At 39.8% G+C, this 23,223-nt stretch overlaps 1 protein-coding gene across 1 annotated transcript in view; it reads right to left on the reverse strand.

The window, feature by feature from the left end:
* Nucleotides 1-4,022: 4,022 nt before the first annotated feature.
* The window catches only part of b3galt1b (UDP-Gal:betaGlcNAc beta 1,3-galactosyltransferase, polypeptide 1b), a 66,783-nt gene continuing 47,582 nt past the window's right edge, over nucleotides 4,023-23,223 (reverse strand). Inside the window, exon 2 of the mRNA XM_050048901.1 lies at nucleotides 4,023-6,158. Within this exon, the coding sequence (XP_049904858.1) occupies nucleotides 4,937-5,923 (987 nt within the window). The 5' untranslated portion in view covers nucleotides 5,924-6,158 and the 3' untranslated portion in view covers nucleotides 4,023-4,936. The remainder of the gene's footprint in view (nucleotides 6,159-23,223) is intronic.

Consider the following 23,223-nt stretch of genomic DNA (forward strand, 5'->3'; position numbering starts at 1 on the left):
CTATTATTTAAAAAAAACTGTGTGGAGTGTTTACTGTTAACTCACTGTCATTACATGCCCCATCGCAACTTGATACCATCGACACTTAAACTTCAAATACCTGATGATATTGTGACAGATTTTTCAGATGTTATGGTTCAATTCAATTCAATTTATTCTTCACATAAAATCGTGAATGCAATTTCAGTGAAATGCAGTCTGTCAGTTCTTTCAATTTGTGCACTCAAAAGAGTAATGATAATAGATATATATCTGGGGGTGGGTGCCGTGTCTTCAGTTGGGATCCATGTGGCCTGCGTGTCAAGCCTCTCATATCCCTTTTCCACCAAATTAGCTCCAGCTCATGACCTAGCTCTGTTCATTATTCCTGGAACCTTGGTGCTATGTAGTGAACCAGCACATTTCCACCAGTTTTAAGCATGACCATTGTAATCAGGGATGTGTGATCAACAGAGGGCGTTGCACAGTGCACTTAAGAGGTGAACAATAGTAGCAGAATTGCAGATTATGTTGATGACCTGCAAACGTTTGTTCTGTTAGTACAGATATTTCTTTTTACCCAAAAAAACAAGACTGATTTTTCGCTTGACTTCTCCATTGTTGCCTTCTCCATCCTCTCTTTATAACCTGAAGAATATGACACGCCCACTGATGTCACTGTGGTTCACACTTTAGGTCAAGGGAAACCTGAAATTTTTTTGGTTTCAACTAAGAATCAACTTTTCAGGTTCTGAACCAATTTTTTTTTGATTGAAATGCTCTGAATGGTTCGAAATTAGATGCATGAACCAAAACTGAACCAGTTCCATGTTGGTGGAAAAGGGGTATCAGTGCCAACCTTAGCAGGAAGAAAAGGCCGTCATGTGGATGGTTGGGGTCCTTCAAGATTCTCCTTGCCCCATTCTTGCAGATATTGGCTACAAAAGGCAACTCATCACTGTATTTTCTCTTCATAGCAGCACTTGGCAAGTTTACAGCATATCAAGTCAGTTTTATTTAGATTATTTTTGGGCGTTACAATCTGCACAGCATATGACAACCTCTATTCTTAGACCCTCCATTTGATTAAAGGAGCAGTGTGTAGGATTTCTATTGGCAGAAATTGAGCTTAGAATGAGCCCTACATATCTTCATAGGGAGTGGGTCACCATGTTGCACTGCCATGTTTCTACAGTAGCCCAGAACAGACAATCCAAACACTGGCTCTATATAGGGCTCTTGATGTTTTTTGCTAGCTGAAGGCCACTGTAGGATCTCTACACGTGGGCTGAGCCAAGAGGTATTCGGTTATTTGCAATCTGCAACCCCACTGTAAAATGCCTCTAAATCTTACACACTGCTCCTTTAAGGAAAATCTCCCCCCAAAATCCTCTTTAAGAGGGAGAAATACAAGTGGAAAGACCCTCTGGAAGAGCAACAGAGGAGGGATCCCTCTTTGAGGATGAAAAGACAATATATTTGTTTACTGCAGAAAAAAAAAATCATGAGCTGCACTATGAAATTGCTTAAAATGGCTTTGAAGTGAGACTATGTCATTTCTGAAAGAAGGAATTTCACATTCTCCCTTTTACAAAAGAAAGGTTCAAATTATAAGCTATAAAAGGCACCATTGCTTAGTTCAATACACTAAAGAGTGTTGTTGCTGGAGCCTTACTTTGTCTGGTATGACCAGCACTTTATGGTAGCCACTGGTTAGATATGACTGTGTTACTGACAATATGGAGAGAGATTGCTGTGCAGGATTTTCCTTAAAAAACAAAAAGTAATCATTTTCAATCATCACTTATGAGCCACTACAAGTGTGTGGCAGTGCATTTATCTGCAGAGACTCTGCCCTCTGCCTGTCTTATTTTCCGCTTATTTTGCCTAGTGTGGGATGTTCCTGGGCACAGGTGAGGTCCAGGTGCCAGACATGACGCAGCACGCATCAAGAGGAAACTATGAAAATCACAGACACAAATATAGTGAAGCAAATGGCCAAGTGCTCAAAGCTGCTGTTTGCTGAAAATTCCTGCGTAGTATACCTTTAAACTACATTTCAGCTTATTCCCTTACACTGCAATTTAAGATCTGTAGCCAAATCTGTCATTCACAAAGTTGTCGGTTTGCTTTAAATAGCTAAATCTGTTTAAATAATCCCATATGTGACCTCTGTGGAACAACCTGCTCTTTAATTACAAACACATCAACGTTAAAAAAAAACCCTTCAATAAATGTAAATCTGTAACAGGAAACTCAAAGCAGGCGACAAGTGAAAGCAGTAATATAACTTTAATTATTCAAGTATTTGTTTTTTAATATAAAAAACATACAATATATAACAACAACCCCTTGTGGGATAGATGCTTTCACAGTAAATGTCACGTCAGCTTATAATACTACAAAACCTTTGGAAACAAAAAAAGAAAAGAAATGAAATTTGGCCATGAAAGCCACATTTTTCTGAGAAACACATTTTTTCCCATGATGTCAGTAGCAGTGCTTTAGTAATCACTGATATGCCAGATACATTTGACGATACATCCAATCTGTAATGGTCTTAGCTACAGTTAAACTCATACTTGCACGACATGATGCTGTATTTCTCTTGATATGTGGAGGAGGCGATGAGCTGAAATAGCTGCTGACGTACAGCATACATAACCAAGAGCAGCAGCTGGAGTAATGAGGAGCTGGTAGCTGAGACACACAATTACCTCAAGTATAAAAATGTCAAAGAGCAGAAAAAACAGAATGCATCTAAAAAACAAAATATACATTTGACTTGTTCAGAGAGAAGAGGCAGTGAAATTATAACAATATGTAAACAGAAACAGGCAAATCTGTAAAAAAAAAAAAGAGCAGCCAGTGAATTCAGCTACATGGTTTCATTAATGCAAGAGAAAAAATGATTTACTGAAATATATCTCTCAACTCGGTCTGTTCAGAGACTGATAATACACTGCGGCTTATTTTCAGCTTTGTATCCGACTGTGTTCATGATAAAGAAGAAAGGGAAGAGCAGCATGAGTGTAAATGTAGTTTTACCTCGACAGACGACCTGTTTTTTTGTTAGATATATTGACTATTTGCGCTCCCACTGTTCGGGAGCTCTTCTTTCATTTGTTAATGTTACTTTTAAAATGTAGAATATTATAGATATAATGTAGTAATTTAATACTTTATTGATTCCTGCAGAGGAGTTCTCTTTTGGCTCGCTCTCCTGCAGGAAGATAAGGGTGCTAAGTCAGCAGCCATGCAGCTGGTAGAGATCAAGTGTCTTGCTCAAGGACACTTTAGCAGGGCAGACGGTTGAGTGAGTGTGAGAGCTTGAAACAAGGTCGTCTGGTTGAAACACTCTCTCTAACCCTTAGGCCACACTACTTAATGCTTAGTGCTGATTGACTAAAAGGTCCAGTGTGTATGATTTAGGGGCATTATTGGCAGAAATGGAATATAATACAATAACTCTGTCTCCTTTAGTGTATATAATAAAAATCTAAGAAGAATAAATAAGAATTGTGTTTTTGTTACCTTAGAATGAACCATTTATATGTGCACACGGAGCCAGTCCTCCTTCGTGGAGTCCTCCACTTCCAATTGCCATGTTTCTCAGGTAGCCCAGAACCGACAACCTAATGCTGGCTCTAGATAAGGCCATTTATGTTACGTGATTTTGCATCAGCAACTGTAGTTAAGAGCCCCTCCATAATGAGCCGAACAGCATAGAAAAAGCTCTGATTTTTGATGTGAAACTGCTTTATTCCATGTTTTTACTGGTTTAAATCACCAGGTTTGTTTGATATGGAGAGGAAGAGACCACTGTGGATAATTCGGCTCATGGTAGAAACCTCCTGAATGTCTGAATCTTAAGTTATCAAGGAAAAAAGGTGAGCGCATATCAGCAGGTGCTTAGCAGGTGATGAACCGAACAGCATCGGAAAAACACTGATTTGGAACGTGAAACTGCTATATACAGTGTTTTCATTGGTTTAAATCACCAGGTTTGTTTGTTTTGGAGAGTTAGAGACCACAGTGGATGATTCGGCTCCTGACAGAAACCTCCTGGATGACTGAATCTTAAGTTATCAGAGCAAAAAGGTGAGCGTATATTAGCAGGTGCTTAGTCTAGTGGCCTGCTTGTGACGAACAGAACAGCGTTGGAGGAACACTGATTTTTAATATGACACTGCTTTATATAGTATGTTTACTGGTTTTAATCACCTGGTGAGTTAGTTTTGTAGAGGAAGACACCTCTGCGGATAATTCTGCTCCTGGTAGAAACCTCATGAATGTCTGAATCTTAAGTTATCAGAGAGAAGCATGGGTAAAAGTTTCTCCCATCATGTCTGTTTTTATAGATCACAATTTTTGCATGGGAAGTGGCGTATGCCTCTTTCAGGCCTCATTTTGTACGTGTAATGTTTATGTGCAGTGTTTATAAATGAGACCTCTGGTACATTACTTTTGGAAAGGACAGTTTGGCTCCTGGTAAAAACGTCCTCAGCAATGAACACTGAAGAAATACTAACCAGGAGCTCACGCTTAGCACATGGGAAAAGCTTCAGTTGTTTGTAATCTGCAATCCTCACCACTAGATGCCCCTAAATCCTACACACTGATCCTTTAATACTGATTGACTTAATGCTTATGATGAAGAATATTCTGCTTAGATGTATACCTGGAATACATGAACAAAATTACTTTCAGTAACAAACACCACATTTTAATTATGCATGAGAATATGCGCTTTACAAGCCTCGTGCATTCATTAACAATCATGAGGCGTAATCAGCAGAAATAGACATAGATGGATGTTAATGAAAACGTGTCAGGATGTAGACTTGCAGCAGCCCTCAATGTTTTTACATTTCTCAGTGTGATGAAGATTGAAAAGGAGAAAAAGGCAAAAAGAAAAAGAAATAAAAAAAGAGTTGTCCAGTGGGCCTCATGTCCTCTAACATCGCAGGTGCTTCTTGCTGGACATGTCGTTCCAAATGCGGTGCATCTCCTCAGGGGAGATCTGGTGCACGGTAATGACCCGTCTGTACCTGCACAGACTGTAGGCCATTTTCCAGTGATTAAAACCACTGTTCTGATACGGGTGTATACCCAGCTTACGCAAACACAGTCCCACATACACATCCTCCAGGTGCAACAGTCTCGTGTGCAATGAAGTCTTGAAGATTAGGTCTGCAACGTCTGCTGAGAACACATAGCCAGTGCCCGAGCAGAACGGTGGGTATTTACTGTCAGGGTACAAGTCCCTAGACATGTACCACTTACTGCGCATATCCCTTATGGGACCGCCGTTTATAACATAGCCAGTAAAATATCTCCGTCTTGGCTTGGTGGTGGGCTTCAGGAGCTTGTAGATTAGATTGTCCATGTTGACAAAGATGTCGCTGTCCGTCTTCATGACATACTGTGCTTTGGGGCAGAAGGTAGCTACCCAGCGCATGCCCATCATGGTCTTGAGGGTGAGGTTGTGGTAAGAATCAATAAAGTTCTCCACCACAATGTCATGGAAGATCTGGCTCTCCTGCTCCACCATCTGGTTCAGGACGGGGTCCGTGTTCCTGCCCAGCAGAAAGATGGTGAGGATGCGGATGTCGGTGAATGTGCTCTCATCCCCCCAGGTCTCCCTGATGGCCTGCCGCGCATCAAACTCCTTGTGCGTGGTGCTGATGAGGATGACCAGGAAGGGAGCGGCACTTTCGCACTTCTTCGGCTCATTGATGACAAATTCAAAGGCATGTGGGTTAAGGGTGCGGGTGTGAATGTTGGTGAAGGTGATGTTTTTTGGGGTTTTTGCAGTCTTACGCATAGGCACAGACATGTGGCCAACATAAGTGGACGTTGGGCGAGATATACTCAAGTACCACAGAGCGCTCGCCCAGCAGACCACTGTCAACAGATATAAACATGACACTTTTGAAGGCATTATGCTGCATTTAGGTGTGTTTTGACCAGCTGGATCTTATAAGGCTTTCTTTCCATTAGCAATGTTTCACCCAGCAAGGCAGCATGAAGCTGCTCCAGCGTGCAGTTTGACATTAATTGTCAGTAATGGATTACTTCAGAAAGAAGTGATGCTGTTTGTGTTTTAATGCAAAGCACTTTAAAATCATATGGACGTCCAATTTCACTTGGTGACACTGCTGCTTCTCCATTTACATCTGAAAGAGACAGAGAGACAGAGACAGAGAAATATATTAATATAAATATATATATATATATATATATATATATATATATATCAGACAGGCCCTAAAAATTTATTTTTGAATAAATCATGAGAGAAACCACTGCAGTTTTTTTCAAAGCCAATAAACTCAGCAGTGGCAACTCAAATATGAATAAAAGCCACAACACAGACTTTGCTATCAGCAACTACGGCAACAAGTCAAACAAATGAGGAAATTTTGCCTCAGTATCATATTATATTTATACAGCAAATAACCTCAAGTACTGTAGAAACACTGCAGAGAAATTTGATGCGTCATACTCATCATTTGGGTGTTGGAGTCCAAAATCATCACAACTCAATTTCCAAAGTTAATTTGTTTCCTGGGAGTAAATCTAGAGGACAAGAGGAAAGGGCTCTGTGGATGAAATCAATATCTAATAAATTACAAAAGTGGCTGAAACACATGGGCAAGATTGTGGTGACATCAGCCGTGTTGCAAAAGTGACTCATCATTGGACACATTTATATTAGTCATAGCTGAATTTAAGATGTTATTCATTGGCAACACACATTATCATGTATGTATGCATACTGTGTGACTGCCTTGGTTTGCAACGGGCCAAATTCACTCATGATAATATGACTATATGATGTTGATTATGACTTTTGTAGTTTCATTTTAACTTTTCACAGGATTAGTACTGGTTGTGGTCATGTCTAAATGAAGCAGATTTTGGGAGAGGGCAAAGGAAGCTCAGTCCAAACACATTTACAAGGGCTCCCACACATTTTCAAGGACAAAATTTCAAAACTTTCCATGACTTTTCAAGCTCGTGATCAATTTCCACCACCATTCTCAAAAGTGCAGTTCCATTTAAAGGTAGTAGAAGGACACATAGCATAGGTATGGAAACTCTGGGATTCATGACCCTACAAGTTAAATCACACTGTCTTAACACCATTTTTCTCTTATTCAAACATGTCAGAAAGGAGAGGAGAAATGTTCGGAGAAAATCAAAACATGTATGTGAGGATAAACTATATGTTGTCACGCATCGGGGCGTGACACATTAGGGCGACATTACATCAACTGCTACAGAAATGTGAGTCCCATATGATTATATATTATTACTCTAATATTACAGCTCAGTGGTTCCCAACTGGTGGGTCACAGTCCAACTGTGGGTTGCTGGTCCGTTCTGATTGGACCGCAAATGACTCGCATAAGTGTCAAATTTGCAACAAAACACACTTTATTTTGAAGTAGAATGGCACTGTCTTGGCCCAGAGCTTTTATTTTGAAGTGCAGTTTCTTGCTGTAGAGTGAGTAACCAATGGACCGCTACTTATCAGAGACAGCAAACTAGCTCTACGACATGGCCAAACGCTAGTATGACACTGAGTATATTAGACTGTGTGGACCTGGAACTAATAACTAAGGATAAATCTGGACCCCGTGGCTGGACCAGTTGGAACCACTGTTATAAGTGATACATTAAAGCTACAACTGGTAACCTCTAAAAAAATAATGTTTTTCATATTTGCTGAAAGTGTCACTATATTTCACACAGCACTAAATGATACAGATAATCTGTGAAAAAAATCACATTCCTTGGTGAACTCTATTGCCCTGTACCACTTCTAATGACCTTACTGCACGTGAACAAAAACAACCAATCAGAGACAAGGAGTCATAAATCATGTCAATCAGGCAGTGCTGATCAAATATGAATCAAGATACTGTTACTGCAGTGCCTCTGTCTTGCCTCAAATGTTTTCAGAAACATATTTTAGTGTACTGTTTAGCTGTAAAATGAGAACCTTTGTGTCCTGGCGGCTATGTTGGATACCATTAAACAGGAGCCCACCAGACCAACTTTCTCAACCACAATGTTTTCCTCACCCTTACCAAGTAGTTTTGTTGCCTAAACCTAACTGTCAAAACCTTCTGTGTCAAGAAGATACAATGCAAAAGAGCCAGGAGCTTCTGCCCAAGTGCCAAAATATGATAAAAATAAAATGGATGAGATCATGTTGTTAGGATCGTCACTATGAGCGATGACTTTCACACTGTCATATTGTTAACACATTGTCACTGTAACAATAGATAAAGAAATCAATAACTACTTTATTATAGACTGGATTAAAAGCTCACGCCTGTGTAAATGAGTCATAGATTTCATATCAGAACTTAACAAAAGATGAGACGACATTTTTAACATTCAGCAAAAGATCCTGGTGCACAGGTTGACATTTCACCAGAGCAGACAAATGGCCTTTTAAACTCAAACCAAAAGCGAAAAAAGAAAAAAAGGTTTACAAGGTCTCTTGTTCTGTGGCTCAAAGGAGCAGTGGGGTTGGCAGCATTCTGCATGACAGTGTGATATGGTGGCACAAAGGGAACACCATGCCATGATAAGCTTCTCCCCTGGGGTGATTTTTTTCTTTCTCCTGGTTTGTTCAGTCCTGCACTGCTATATACTGTCTGCCTGTTACAGAGCTGACAGAAATTTGGCATGTCTCTCTTTTTTTGAGCAGTCGTTCTGCAGCATGGACACTGAAACGGCATTTCAGTTTGTGCTTTTTGCGCAGGTGGCTGAGCAGAATATGTTAGCATGTAGATCATGTATCCCGGCTTTTGAAGCTCCCGGTGACTTTCCTTTCACTCAGGGACGGCAGAACAGGAAATGCACTTCACAGGAGAACGGCCATAATGTAATAAAACCCCTACATTTCCATCTTCAAAGCTGCAGAGCAGCAAATCCTGAGCAGAGCAGACAAATGTAGCTATAATGAGATGATTTGAATTCCATTTAACAATAGACTGCAATTACCTGCAGTCTATACCCGTATTGTATACCAATGCACTAGACTGAAAGACATGGCATTACCGACAAAGGATACATACATGCTTTGAAACAATACATCGGGGATCAGACAGATGAAGCAGAGCTGGACTTGTATGCCTGTGGACTATGATAGAAATACCTTTTTATCTTGCACTGTGGCTACATCTATGTTTATTTGGTTACAGTTTGGGAATAGAGTCTAAGACTGTCTTACAAATGCTGTTACTTCTCAGTTTATTTTGTACTGAACCATTTTCCCCAGAGTCTTTCAGCAAAAATCTTATGTTGGGAGTATTTGCTCACAATATCAGACTTCTCCTCCTCTTGTGGAATTACTGTTGGATCTCACAGGATTTAGAGAAGCAAACAATCGTTGCCTTTAACAACAGTTTACTCAGACGCAAGAAATACGCTAATATTCTCTAATACCAGAGGAGGGTCAGGCGGAGTGAGGACAGAATAATAGGGCAATGGATGTTTGCTGTGAGGTTAATAACAAAGTGAAAACAGAAAGCGACACAAAAACAAGGGGCACACTGTGTGTACATGTACACATGTTCAAATACACAATAACCAGGGCCAGCTGGTGGCAAACAGTCACTGTGTCCCACATTGTCACTTTGAAATCTCACTTTTCAGACTGAAGCAAAAATATTTATGAGACAGAACTGAGGCAATGTTTATGTGACAGTTCATTTGGCTGCCAGTCTGTAAAACATAACCTTCAGTGGCTCTTGAGCACAAACACTTCTGAGTCTGCATCTTGTATGTGCACACACACACCGCCAGATTAAAAAGGCTATTCAATTTGTCCCTGATTCCGATTGATGCTGAGGAAAGTACATTTACTACTTCTGAATGTCATTAATTAGTGTAGAATGAGCTGCAGATGCTCTGTGCATAAGCAAAACTGATGTGGGAGAAATTACATAATGCCTTGTTTCTGCATGGCTTGTGTACTGTCCAACCGTGACTCGAATAAAATGCTTGAGTGATATCTCAGTGCTGGATTTTTATTTTTTTTTACTGTCAATCAATCAAACCAAATGATAAGTCACTAATGTGTGTGACTGTAATGGTCATGATGACTGTGCATCATCCAGCACATCACTTTAGATTCAACATGAGAAATTTGTCAGTGTGTGTTATCTCTGTGGATGAGACACAGAGATATAAATGGGTCTATCTGCGACGGAGTCAAGTGGCAGCATCTATCAGACGGTAAGATAGAAGCTACACATAAGTGGGAGAAGGTGGTATAGGAGAAAGAGGAGGAGGAAGAGAGACGGAGAGATATAGATCCTGATTAGGAGAGATGTGTTATACTGGCTGAATTTTGTGCAACAATCTGCTCTTAACAAAAGAGACCCGGCGTAATTATGCGTTGTGCTCTGCTGCCTCTTCACAGTTTCTAAAGAATTGTTTGACCTCCAATAGGTACATTGGCAATATGAGGATTTTCTACAGAAGCTGCCATTCACAATGGTTGGGCATTTTTAATAGGATCAGGATTTTCTTTTTCAACAGAAAAAGAAAGTCTGCACATAAAGAACCTTACGTCAGTGTTTTGGAACAGCACAGTGATAATGAACTTTTGATGGCAGGTGAGTCAGAACACTCACCAACAAATCAAAACACCACACATGATGGTTGGCACAAACCTCCACTACTATTATGACTATGGCTTAAAATTTCTCCGCTGTCTGTCAGAATTAGTCAGCATATCTCAGAACGTGCTCTTTAGATCCTACTTTGTTCAATATCTAATAAAACGTACATTAAACTATGAGAAACTACAACAAACACACACACACACATATATATGTAAGCAGATTTTATAACCCCTGCTGGATACATGCAAATATCTAGGGTGAATTCAGGTAATTTGGGACATCACTTAAAATGGGACAATTAAGGTTTTACGTTCTTTATATATTAGAAGCCAGTCACCAAACATGCCGTTGCATTATTGCTTCAAATGCCCTTGGCATGAAACAATAATTTTGACTGGTGTGAGATAACTAAGGTGTAAAAATCACTGGTCCCGGAACTTGCAATAAGTCATGTGGCATGTTGATTTTCTATTTATGGTATTAAGAGTACTGGCAGCAACTAAATGCATTTAGGCATGTAGACATGGTCAAGACGACCTGCTGAAGTTCAAACCGAGCACCAGAATGGGGAAGAAAGGTGATTTAAGTGACTGAACGTGGCATGGTAGTTGGTGCCAGACGGGCTGCTCTGAGTATTTCAGAAACCACAGTGTACCCATCTTCTGATGGCTACTTCCAGCACCATGTCACAAAGCTCAAATCATCTCAAACACTTTTTGAACATGACAATGAGTTCACTGTATTCCAACGGCCTCCACAGTCACCAGATCTCAGTCCAACAGAGCACATTCGGGATGTGGTGGAACTGGAGATTCACATCATGGATGTGCAGCTGACAAATCTGCAGCAACTGTGTGATGCTATCATGTCAATATGGACCAAAATCACTAAGGAATGTTTCAAGCACCTTGTTAAATCTATGCCACAAAGAATTAGAGCAGTTCTGAAGGCCAAAGGGGTCCAACCCAGTAAAAGCAAAGTGTACCTTATACACTGGATCCACTTTACTTTTTATGGGAAATGGGTTTTGAGGGAGTACTTAATGCATTCAGGTAAAATGGGACAAAGAATTAAGCTAAAATGGGACTTTATTTCTGAAGTGAAACCAGCAGATTTTTAGGCTACCTGGTGCCATAAAATCATGTCTTCTACTATTGCGTACCATCAGGTAATATTACATGCATCTTAAGTATTTTTGTTACTTAAGAAACATTAAAGATGATGCAGTGAGTCCAATCACAACAGTCCAGAATTAGCCATAATTGCAACATGCACACAGGCACCATAAAGCCCCAGTTCCACAAAAACCTTTTGGTATAGTAACTTTAGAACTAAAAGTAACCCCTATGGACAGGTACCTAGACTGTAGATCCAGTAAGTGTTTCCACAGTACTTTTAAATTTAGGCAATGTTGTTGTCACTCACTGCTCCATCCAGCTTTGCTTTATTTCCTCTTCACTGGTGAACAGAGGAACATTTGCATCTCTCTAACAGTGATGCATGGTGAAATTTTCAGTTAAAAAAATATAACAGGCTGGAGTAAGAGTCTCTATTCAAAAAAAGTGGGTTTGTGGATTGAGTCCTTGACAGGTAAGAGTAGGGGTTTAGTGCTGCTGGAGCACACTGGAATGATGCTCTGCCATGTTTTTTCTCCAAGTGAGGATTAAAGTATATACAGTACCGGCTGAAATTCACATTCATTTTTTTAATGCTTAAAGATCCATTCAAGAGAGAAAATATAAACAAACAGAATGGTCACAGTTATCATATTGATATTTGAGGTCTGTTCACGTTGTCAACTGATGCCACAAGTAAATGTTCCACCATAAAAGTTGCCAGTAGTTGCTGGCAGTCGGCACAGTGAATTCAATTATTTTTCTCAGCCTGTAACTGCTGTAGAGGCAGCAAAACATCCTTCCATTTAATAGTTATAGTTTATTGATGTATGAATAACATGCCACAGTATGAACAGTGGTTACATAACCTTTAACTGTTCGTACGTTTTGCTGCGATCACATGACCATGCGGGCTGATGGTAGTAAAGAAGGAAGCAGGCCCGGGTGGTCTGGTTAGGAGGCAGGTTAGGGTGGTGGATGGGTTGCAAAACACAGGACTTCCCCCAGGAGACCAGTGTTTGGAACTGTTTGAATTTTAAGTCACTTTAAGGTATGTCCTCAGCATGTTTTTTTTTTCTAAACCAAACCAAAATAACTTAACTTGCTTCAACCTAACCTCCATAACTTAATGTTGATTAGGCTACCTAACATTACAGTCAGAATGTAACGCCATTTGTGTGGTAGTAGTTTGCAGGATATCATACGAACTGTTGTATGAGGAGAGGAAACTCTTAGCTACAGCAGGAGCTGTAGGGTCTCTCTTAGTGGTAAGATAAGATACTTTTTTTTTTTTTATCACAGCTCTGTCTGTCCTTTATTACAGAGGCCTTTCAGGATCAGTCCCTGCTTGTCTGCAGCAGAGATGTAGCTGCTCTAGTTTGTGTTGAGATGATTGTAGCATGGAGCAGAGCCTGCAGGCAGGCCGCCAGACCTTTGCAGAGCTATTATTCTAATCAGTCTCCATAATACTGGATGTCACACTGAGAGTCAGTCATAAAATCTCCCGCTCTGTGTGACCAGATTGGGCTGGTGACTGGCAAAAAGGATAGTAAAACATAAAACAATCCATATGGGGAGGAACACGGCCGCAACCGTTGAGCACTGGACGTTCAGGACATTAAAATGTACTCCAGAAACACAACAGGGGGGGAATGAAATGAGGAAATAATTAGCCTATACTACCACCAAAGACCCAATTTATCATGATTTATGATATAGCATGAGGTAAACTTGTATGGGGAGCACAGCACAAAGACAGCCATTCATCAAGACATGACATTTCTGTCTGCAAGCCTCTGGGTTGACTGTTTGGCGGACTGGTTTCTAAAAAGCAGCTATTAGGCTCTCCTCTGCACACAACAAAAATGTTTTGATTCATGGCCCCATGACCGTCTGTAGACGGGCCTCCAAAGTGTTTTTCCAATAACAACGTCTCAGAGCTAATAGATTGCCAGATTGAATTAACTGGTTCATACAAAGCTGGAGTATTGAGGAGAGCCTGTGCCCAAAATTTAAATTGATTACTTTGGCTTTCGTTTGACGCGACACTCTTTGAATATTGCTGGTTATACTTTTAATCGCACGGCACACTAATGGCAGAACTTAAGAGATAACAACACTCATTTTAATAAGACATGCTTTGCATTTTAATATTCTTGCTGACAGTATATCTAAACTGCTTTAATATAAACACCTCCTCTGCTTTATATTTACTGTTCAGTATAACGTGGATGACATAATGAAGGCTGGATTCACTCCTACTTTTAAATTTTAAATTTAAATGTGGATTACAACCCCAGCATGGATGTACTTTTTTCACAATAAAAAATAAGCGAATGATGAAATACTGATGACAGGACCGCCTGATGGAGCAGAGATGTGTGAAAAATGATATGAAAATTGTAGCACAGCAAGTGGTAAAGTCTTAAATCTCCCTACCCAGCAGTAGGATGTTGAAAGCTGCATTTGTAAGCTCATAGATGAGATTTCATCGACCTTGGAAAAGTAAGGAGGGTGACCGCGCGCCCATTTTCAGAACCATTAAAAGGTGTTTTTCACAACATTTACCTGAACCTCTCTGCATTTTATGAGCAATTTTTCTCGTGCGCTTATTATAAAACACAAATCAAACAAAATGCCGGCCTGAAAACACAATTTTTCAACAACACCAGATCCCTTAAACAAGAATGAGCCTGTGAAGCTTTTTCATCATCCTGCCTCTATAAATGTGTCATTTCAGAGACCCTGTTGTGTACTGTAAGATCTGTTGTTCTGGAAACAAAGATGGCTTCAGTGCATCAACTGAAAAAACCACACACTTCTTTCAAATTACATGGCATCACTTTCAATGACAGCCCTGGTAGATAACTCATGTGTTAATGTAGTGTAGTGACATTTATATGATTATTTACTTTATCTGTTCCGTGCCTATGTGCTACTGTAACTCTGATTCCTCCGGTTGCTATGGAAACTGAAAGTGTTCAATATTACATAAATGACATGAAATTGTAAAATTAATTATGATGACTTTTTCTTTTTATCTCAGCTCATAATTACGAATGCCTTTTTTTCTCCAAAGTCTGTTTTTATTTCACAGTACCGCTCACTGAATGGCCACTAATTCAGGTTGAGGCAACAGCGAACACAGAACTGGCCCCTACACGCTTTCTCATAACGAGGAGACAAAGACTTTGTGATGAAAAGCTGCGTTATGAAATTGAGAAAATGGTATTGTGAAATAAAAATGGTGATTAATAAAACAGCTGGAATGAATTTAAATTGCCTGCAATCAACTCTAAGAAGGAGGATTAAATAACATTTCATAATAATGAGATACATTTGTTAAAAAATATTGGACTTGACAATTTCAGTTATTTTTGTCTGTGTTTACACGTATTATTCATTTCATAATGTTTTATTCATTTCTTAAATAGCCCCTCCAGACATAAGTTATATTGAAATGCTATGCTTTGAATAATCATTTGTCTGGTTTTTCCTTAAAAATCTACTTCTGCCCCATCATTGAAAAATCTTATATCTATGAATATGCAAATATTTTCATTTAAAAGTTGAACTGCTGGACAGGAGTACCTTCTATACTTCACTGAAAAGTCTGGTCTCAGTGTGTGTGCACTGGGTGTTTAGGGTGTCCACATCACAATGATTGGTCACAAAATCTTGCCCATACATGTTTTAAACTCAGATTTAAGGAAATTAGAGAAACTTTCCACTTTTCATGAATGTGTCAGAATCTGAACATACATCATTCTGCACAGTGAAGGTCAAATTTCGGACACTTTGGGTCAAGTTTCATTTCTCATGTTCATCCTTACAATTTAACAGTATTCCTTGAAATACCAAAACAAGAATATGTTCTGTTAATTGAAAATGTATCATATGAAGCACTTATGCAACGGTAACAGTCTAATCAGTGACTCCTTTTCCCCACAGAGGGAGATGAGATTTTATTTGAAACCAGATGAACAAAAGAACCAGACTCTATATTTCCCACAGACTCCTGTCTTCTTTATTGTTCCCTGACTGAAACATTAAGGGAATATTGTCATTTACATATTTTATGCTTAGGGCTTGATCTAAATGGTGCTCTGCCTTTGCTATCATAGCAAGCTAAACACTGGAGGAAAATCTATACTGTCAATTAAATGAGCGAAGCTACATTAATCTGAATGAAAACTTCTGATAGATTAAAAAACAGAACGCTGGCATCACAGTTACTTTCCTTTACTGGGAGAGCTGAAATCCCTTGAGCATTATCACGTCTTGAAGAAAGTTCGGTTAACAAATGTTGATACTCTAACTGAATATATCGCTAACACACAGACTTGCTTGGGTGGATCGAGGACTGCTTTCGATTGTGGCAATAGCAATTGTTTTCCATGCATATGTGAATTAAGGAAGTGAAGTGTAACACAAACAATATTACAATTGTTGGATGGTTGTAAAGTTTTCATGAGGCCATCACATAAACACAATTATGCTTAAAATCAAAAGGGAATGGCAGGTAATATTCATATAGGCTAATGTTAGTGTAGTGAATAATTTGTTGATCTTCTCATTGACTAGGGTGCAGTAAAACATAAGGAAACAACAAGAATTTACTGTTTATCTCTATTTTTGACATTTAAAGAGTTCCAAAGAGAGCCCTATGAGCACATCTGGTATTAACATGCATCTTGGTTGATCCGATCACAAGTGGACAGTATTAAATACAAGTAGTCACAATGATGCATAGTGATTCGATCACTCAAACCGCTTGCCGAGATGGTCTGGGACGCATTTGACCACATATCTTTTTAGTCTAAATGCTAACACGTCTTGATGTGCCCCCAACAAGAACTACATCAGAACTACATCAATACAGAGCAGGATCATAGACTGTATGATAAAGATGAATGACTTAACCGCTCAAACGGCTTAAAGTGAAACCAGAACATCTTGATTGCCCCCTGGTGGCTGGCTGCAGTATGGGTCATAAAGTCTATACTGCAGCCAGCCACCAGGGGGCCATGTTCAAGTGTTCAGGTGTCTGATAAGTTTGGTTTTTATTAGTTATTATAGGCTATATCATTTGGTGTCATGATTGACAGCTGCGTACTGTACCAATTAGCATGCTCGTGATCACCAATGCTGCTTGCGACTGGTATAGGTGGGAGCTCGGTACCATGGAGATTGCTACCATGCAGACGCTGGCTCCAAAAGACCTCACTGGCACAAGATGGCAGCGGCCATATCCGCAGTATTTTGACTCAGTTTTGTACAGTGGGAGCAAGTGGACATGCATTGTCTATGTGCAGGACGTGGTGGGTGTTTTGGTGACAGTGCACTTTACACTTTAAGCAAGCAAGCTAGCAAGGTGCTGGCGGGAGTGTGGACGCAATAATTGTGCACTGGGCCCTTTGACCCTCTAGTGTAAGTGACATAATATAGATAGTAACAAAATCTGAACACAGTTGGTCAGCTGGACATGCATGACAGACACAGGTGTGAACAGTAATGTGACTTGGCTGTCCACTGGTGTTCAGGTTACTGATACTCATTTTAATACAAGGTGTAAACAGGCTCTGAAGGTTTGTAAAAACACAAACACGAGAGCAAAAATGTAAGGAGTGGATTTAACAGTGTGTTTGTTTGCTCTAAGATACAACGTTAGCATGTCCAGTAACCTAGCCAAGAAGCAAAATATATGTCAGAACAAAATAACAGTCTGACCTTACATTACATTTTTTCTTATATTAGGCTACTAGGACAAACTAGGTCTACAGCTGCAAAGAACAAATCAAACAAAGCATTGCAGTTTATTTACATTACATAGGTTGACCATATTTTGATTTCCAAAAAAGAGGACACGACATAGCCTACTTAAATGATACTCGCAGTTTACTCAAAGATGCCTTATAATTTTAATATATTTAAAATTTATATGTATGGATAGAAAATTCAGTTATATTACAAAATAATATCTCTCAAAGACAGAAATTCAGATAGGCCCCAATAGGGGACACATACATACACTAGAGTGTGGCGATCTGAGCCCGACGGTACCCGACGGGTTTGGTCAAAAATGTAGCTATAAATTGTATTCGGGCTCGGGTCGGATTCGGTCAGCTTTCAGTGAAAATGTAGTGTAAAAATAAATAAAATCCTATTGTCTGTCCTGTTTATTGCTTGGGCACTGTTATTTACGTGACAACACCTGAACATAACACACACAGACATTGGCTGGNAAATAATGTCGGGCTCGGTTCAGGTTCGGACAGAAATATGCTGCCCGTGCCGCACTCTAACACACACACACAAACACACGGAAAACCGGACATTATCATCAGTTTATAAAAAAAACCCCGGATGCCCCGGACGGGACGTGAAAAGTGGACAAAAGAGGACAAAAGAGGACGTTTGGTCAGCCTACATTACAACATTTACAATATGAGTTAGCTGTAAACATTAAAAAGTCAGCTGAATACTGTGTTTGCAACGATGCTATCGTTAGCTTAATTAGCTACAGCTGGTACAAAACACTGTTTCAGTCAGCAAAGTCAATAATTGTCACCTAAAAATGCGAAGGCTGCATTTTGTTGACCTCTGTCTAAAATCAAGGACACACTGTTGAAGAAAGATATCATCGGTAATTGCATATGTGCCAAAATGTGAAGCTTATTGTCAAGCACAACAACAATGTGGAGTCGGGCTTAACGGTCAGTTAGCATTTCTGTAAGCAACCCTGTCTCAACATCCCATACTAATTTGCAATATAAAATGTGTTTTGGGAGAAATTTGATGCAAAGTATAATGGAAATTTCATCAACATGGTGAGTAATGTTTTTCATTTAACTACCTGCCAACTCACAAGATTCATATCTATCCTGCAAAGTGTTCAACAAACAGCAATATATTTCCTGTCTTTTCTCTACAATATCCCCTCTTTCAATACAACTCCCACTCGTGGCTACCAAAGTATTGCTGATAGTTTATATGGTTATGTTTAGGAAATCATAGCCCTTGAGGTTAAAGGTTCAATATTAACCTAAGTCCTTAAGACTGAAGTGACTTAAAGCTTGAGACCGGACATGGTTTCTTTTTTGACATTCAACCAAAACCACTGTTTTGTTTCCTAAACCTTTCTACTGTATATCTAAATGTTATAATGTCAGTGGCTTATAGTTTAATAGGGAGCGTATCTATGTTTCCCGGGTTCTATGTTCCCCACTTAACCCTCCAAAAAAGGTTCTATGTTCCCCGCTTACACAAAAAAGGTTCTATGTTTCCCGTGTTTTTTAGTAAGCGGGAAACATAGAACCCTTTTTGGGTGGTAAGCGGGGATCATAGAACCCGGGAAACATAGAACCCAGGAAACATAGGGATAACCCAGTTTAATACTGGAGCTACTACATGTAGAAATCTGTCATTCCCTTGCTCTGATTTATTAATAACGTTGTATAACAAAAACCCATAAAACTCAATAAAAGGAGCACTTCCTTATCATAATAGAGGCAGCAATTATTATTTCTATTAAAAGTATTTTGGAAAACAAATTAGTAGTAAACGTAATTTCTAGGAGGCAAGGTTCACTGATGCTAATATTCTTCCACAAGCAACACTATGCTTGACATTTTGTTTTGCTATATATCGGATAAGAGTTGATTCCTAATTATAATATATTTGTTCTTTATTTTGTCCTCGGGCAACATTCACTCCTGGGACTCTGCTGTACTTATTAACAAGCCAGAAGCCCAGAACATGGAGATTTCAGAGCAACCCTACCTTCAGACACTTGCTGGTGAAACTGTTGCTAATTTTAAGCCTGCATGGGCACAGCAGATGCTGTAAATAAATCATTAGCTGTGTCTGAAACAATAAGAGTCATTTATAAGTTTTACTGGAAGATGACAGGGAGGCAGGCGATCGGTGCCAGAGGAGTGATAATGGTGAGTGAGGGACTTGAGGATAAAGAGCGGAATCAAAGATCCTGAGCCAATGGTTACCGTGGGGACTGCTCGCACCTTTCTGCCATCAGGTGTTGCCGAAAAATATTAGCGACGAGGCAAGGTGAGTCGGGGGTTTTCAAAGCAGAGCTGCAGACAAACAGGAAGCTGGCGTCCTGCTGGGATGATGCCAGCATTCGTTCTCCCTGAACAGATGCTGCCCAGTGCCCACTATTCTTTGTTCCCTTCTCCAAAGGCATGCTGTGTTGCATGCCGCACACAGAATAAAAATGCTCACCTTGATGCCAGTAAAGGACATAACATGGAGGAAAAAATAAGAATACAGTTTCTTGCCAGTTTTAAACCATCAATCCTCAATTTTTGATGAGCTACTTTGGAAATTTGTGTAAACAAAGATGACTTAGAAAGAGCTACTTCTACATTTTCATAATAAATTCAGGCCTCAGATTGAAGCATGTGAAGTACCCAAGAGATGTGTCATTGTCACACACCGTAGACTCAATGGATATCTAATGCCGCAGCACTGGATAGTAACGCTGAGAAAATGTCCAGAAATGTGAGAACTGAGAAGCAACCTTTCTCTTCATTACCGGCATTACACAGCAACCATCTGCCTTGTGACAAAATGGGCTCATTTCTCAATTTATGAGAGACAGTCTGACGCGTATGAAAATGGATAACAATTTATCACACTTTGCTGATTCGATGAAACTACAATGTATAATAATGATACAGTTAATTAACATGCTTCAATTGGACATCAATGGGGTCCGCTGCCTGGCATCAATCAGATCTACTGCTCTGTCATCTAATAGTTTAGTGCCCATATCTATACAAGTGAAAACAGCAAGTAGATAATGTATCTGCTCACAGGCTGCTCATTTAACATTGTGATGACAGATGTGTGTGGTCCCCCTCCACTTTGGAAAACGCATGGTTTATTAAATATGGGGGGTGTTTGAGATGAAGACTGTAAAGAGGAGCGCTGCTGAGGGATTTTCAAAAACAACCGAGATGGCTGCAGCTGATGTGGAACTTTCTGTTAAAGCCGCTATCATGTCATTGTTGAATGACATTGACGGTCTATTTTCGCAAAAGAAACAAAGTGATCTTAAGGCTTTCCTTGAGAAGAATTGTGTGTTTGCCGTAGGCTACTTGCACTTGACAAAAGTCTCAGCACACTGTAGTCTGTTTACATTTGCTTCAATTTACGTCCTAGTGTGCTGTGACTGGCCATATCCGCTGCGCAGACCTAGTCACTAGTCACTCACAATAACAATATAATGGATGAGCTACCCTGATATCACCCATTGGTTTGTGGACTCCTATTTACATGGATCAAGTTCGGCACTTCAGCTGTCCCTATCTTGGGTTTTTGGAGCCAGAAGTGACCACCTTTGAACAAGAGGGAGCGGTGGAGGAGCTAGGGTGGATCTGACTCCCAGATAGTAGCGACACCTTGCAGGGACCTTATCACTCAAAGCAGTCCCTCCCTTAATTGTGCGTAACTTTAAGACTCTTTGCACACAGAGTCCGCTTTTTTCGTCTTTGTTGCATACGACCTCACGATTGTGATACGATTGTGTCAATCACTTTTGCACACTGAGTTCAAAACTTTCGCCCATCATAAAAAATTTCATAACAGGTTCAATTTTCTGCGCCTTTCCAGAGTTGTTTGACCTAGAATCAGTGAAGAAAATGTAGCGGCAGGATACATCCTCAACAAGACAGAGGAACAGAGGTCACAGAATTATTTCATAACTCAGATAGCTCACGTTCAGCAGGTCAGATAGTAATATTCAAGTGGATGATGATGAAGAGGAGGAGGATGTGGACCGCACACAGAATGTGGAGACAGACAGGGGAACAGCTCCGCCCCTTTATGCAGGTGCATTGCCAAAGGCAAGACAGAGAGGGAGTGGTGACAGCCAGATGGGTATGACATAGGAGGTATGACAAAGGACACAAAGGAGGAAATGTGTCTTCTCATTTTGTCAAGTATTGCCAATTTTCACAATGAATAGAATAATAAAACGCATCGGAATCAGTGTGCAAGGCTTCTGTGAGTAGCTTAACAATTTTTTTTGGATGACAGATTAAAAAAATGCATCCGAAAAAAATGGAATCAGTGTGCAAAGGCCTTAAGCCTTGATAAAAATGTAAACTGGTGACTTATATCAAAATGTACTCCCTGTGCAGTTGTCACAAAACATGCTTATTTTTGCAGTTAAGTCAGACATTTAACATTTTTAACATGGGCATCTATGGGGACTCACTGTCCTCCAGAGCCAGCCCTCAAGTGGCCTTTTAAGGAACTGCAGTTTTGACATTTTCAAGTTAACTTAATTTTTACGCCCTAGAGGATCCTGCTCGGTCACTGAGCGCTATGTCATATGTAGCTTGTGTTTCTCCAGATGCTGTTAAATGCTGTTCAGAAGACAAAGACGCTCAGTTCCTTGTGGACCAGATTTCAATCAGTGAGACACCTACGATTTCATTTGTCAGTGTTTGCTACACACATCTGAAATTTGCATACATTTAGTTTGAGTTTCACGTCCATGCCTTCCCTTCAATGCTATAATATTGCCTGAGAACTCCTGGGGCTTTCCTTATGAAAATGAGTGAGGAACCTGATTTTCTCTGTAATGTGGTGGCTGTTTTCTGTTTGAACCAGAAGCGTGTTTCTGAGTCTAATGATTCCTTGCAGTAAAACAGGGAAACAACACACATGATACTTAAATGTCTCTACAAGACAACTAACAACCATTACTTTGCTTGAAAAATCCAAGGACAACCTTTCATTGGGTGTTATTTCTAAATGCATGCAGTACATTTGTTTGTACATTATTAAAGTGGTGATATGAGCAATGTATTTATGATGTATGAGCACAGGGGAAAGCTGGTTTCCTAAAACTTTCTTAGAGAAAGTTTTTTTTTATTAAATAAGAAATCCAATAAGCCAACGAGAAATGTGAGCATTCCCGTAGTTGATACAAGAATCATCCCTGGGAAACGCCATGACTCTCCTCCACATAAGAAAACACTGACATTGGCTTGGTGGCTATACTGTGTCTGGTTTTATTCTGTGTCCTCCAGAGTGAGTCCTGTCCTGTTCATTCCTGTATCTTACTCCCATTAATGTGATGTGAAGGACACTCATTACTGAGGCCAAGATGCTAAATTAAACCGGATACGGCCAACTGCAAACCTCTGATCCCTCTTAAACCCACTGACTGTCCTTTCAACAGACTGAGAATGCCATCTCATCTTTTGACCTATATACTCAAGAATCTGCATACTTTTATTTTTTATGACTTTTATGTTACTACACAAAGTAAGTGGATGTAAGTGTTTTTAATTCTGTGGTGTTAATGGAAAAGCTCACAAAGACACCAACAGACGGCAGGCCAAATCATTACATTCACATCTTTGAACTCCATTTAACTCCAGCAGTAAGTGAACACATATAATAGCCTATGTGAGTCTATAAGCTCTGGCAGGAGTTTATACATC

Source organism: Epinephelus moara, chromosome 7 (assembly GCF_006386435.1).
Source record: "Epinephelus moara isolate mb chromosome 7, YSFRI_EMoa_1.0, whole genome shotgun sequence".
Classification (NCBI taxonomy): Eukaryota; Metazoa; Chordata; class Actinopteri; order Perciformes; family Serranidae; genus Epinephelus; species Epinephelus moara.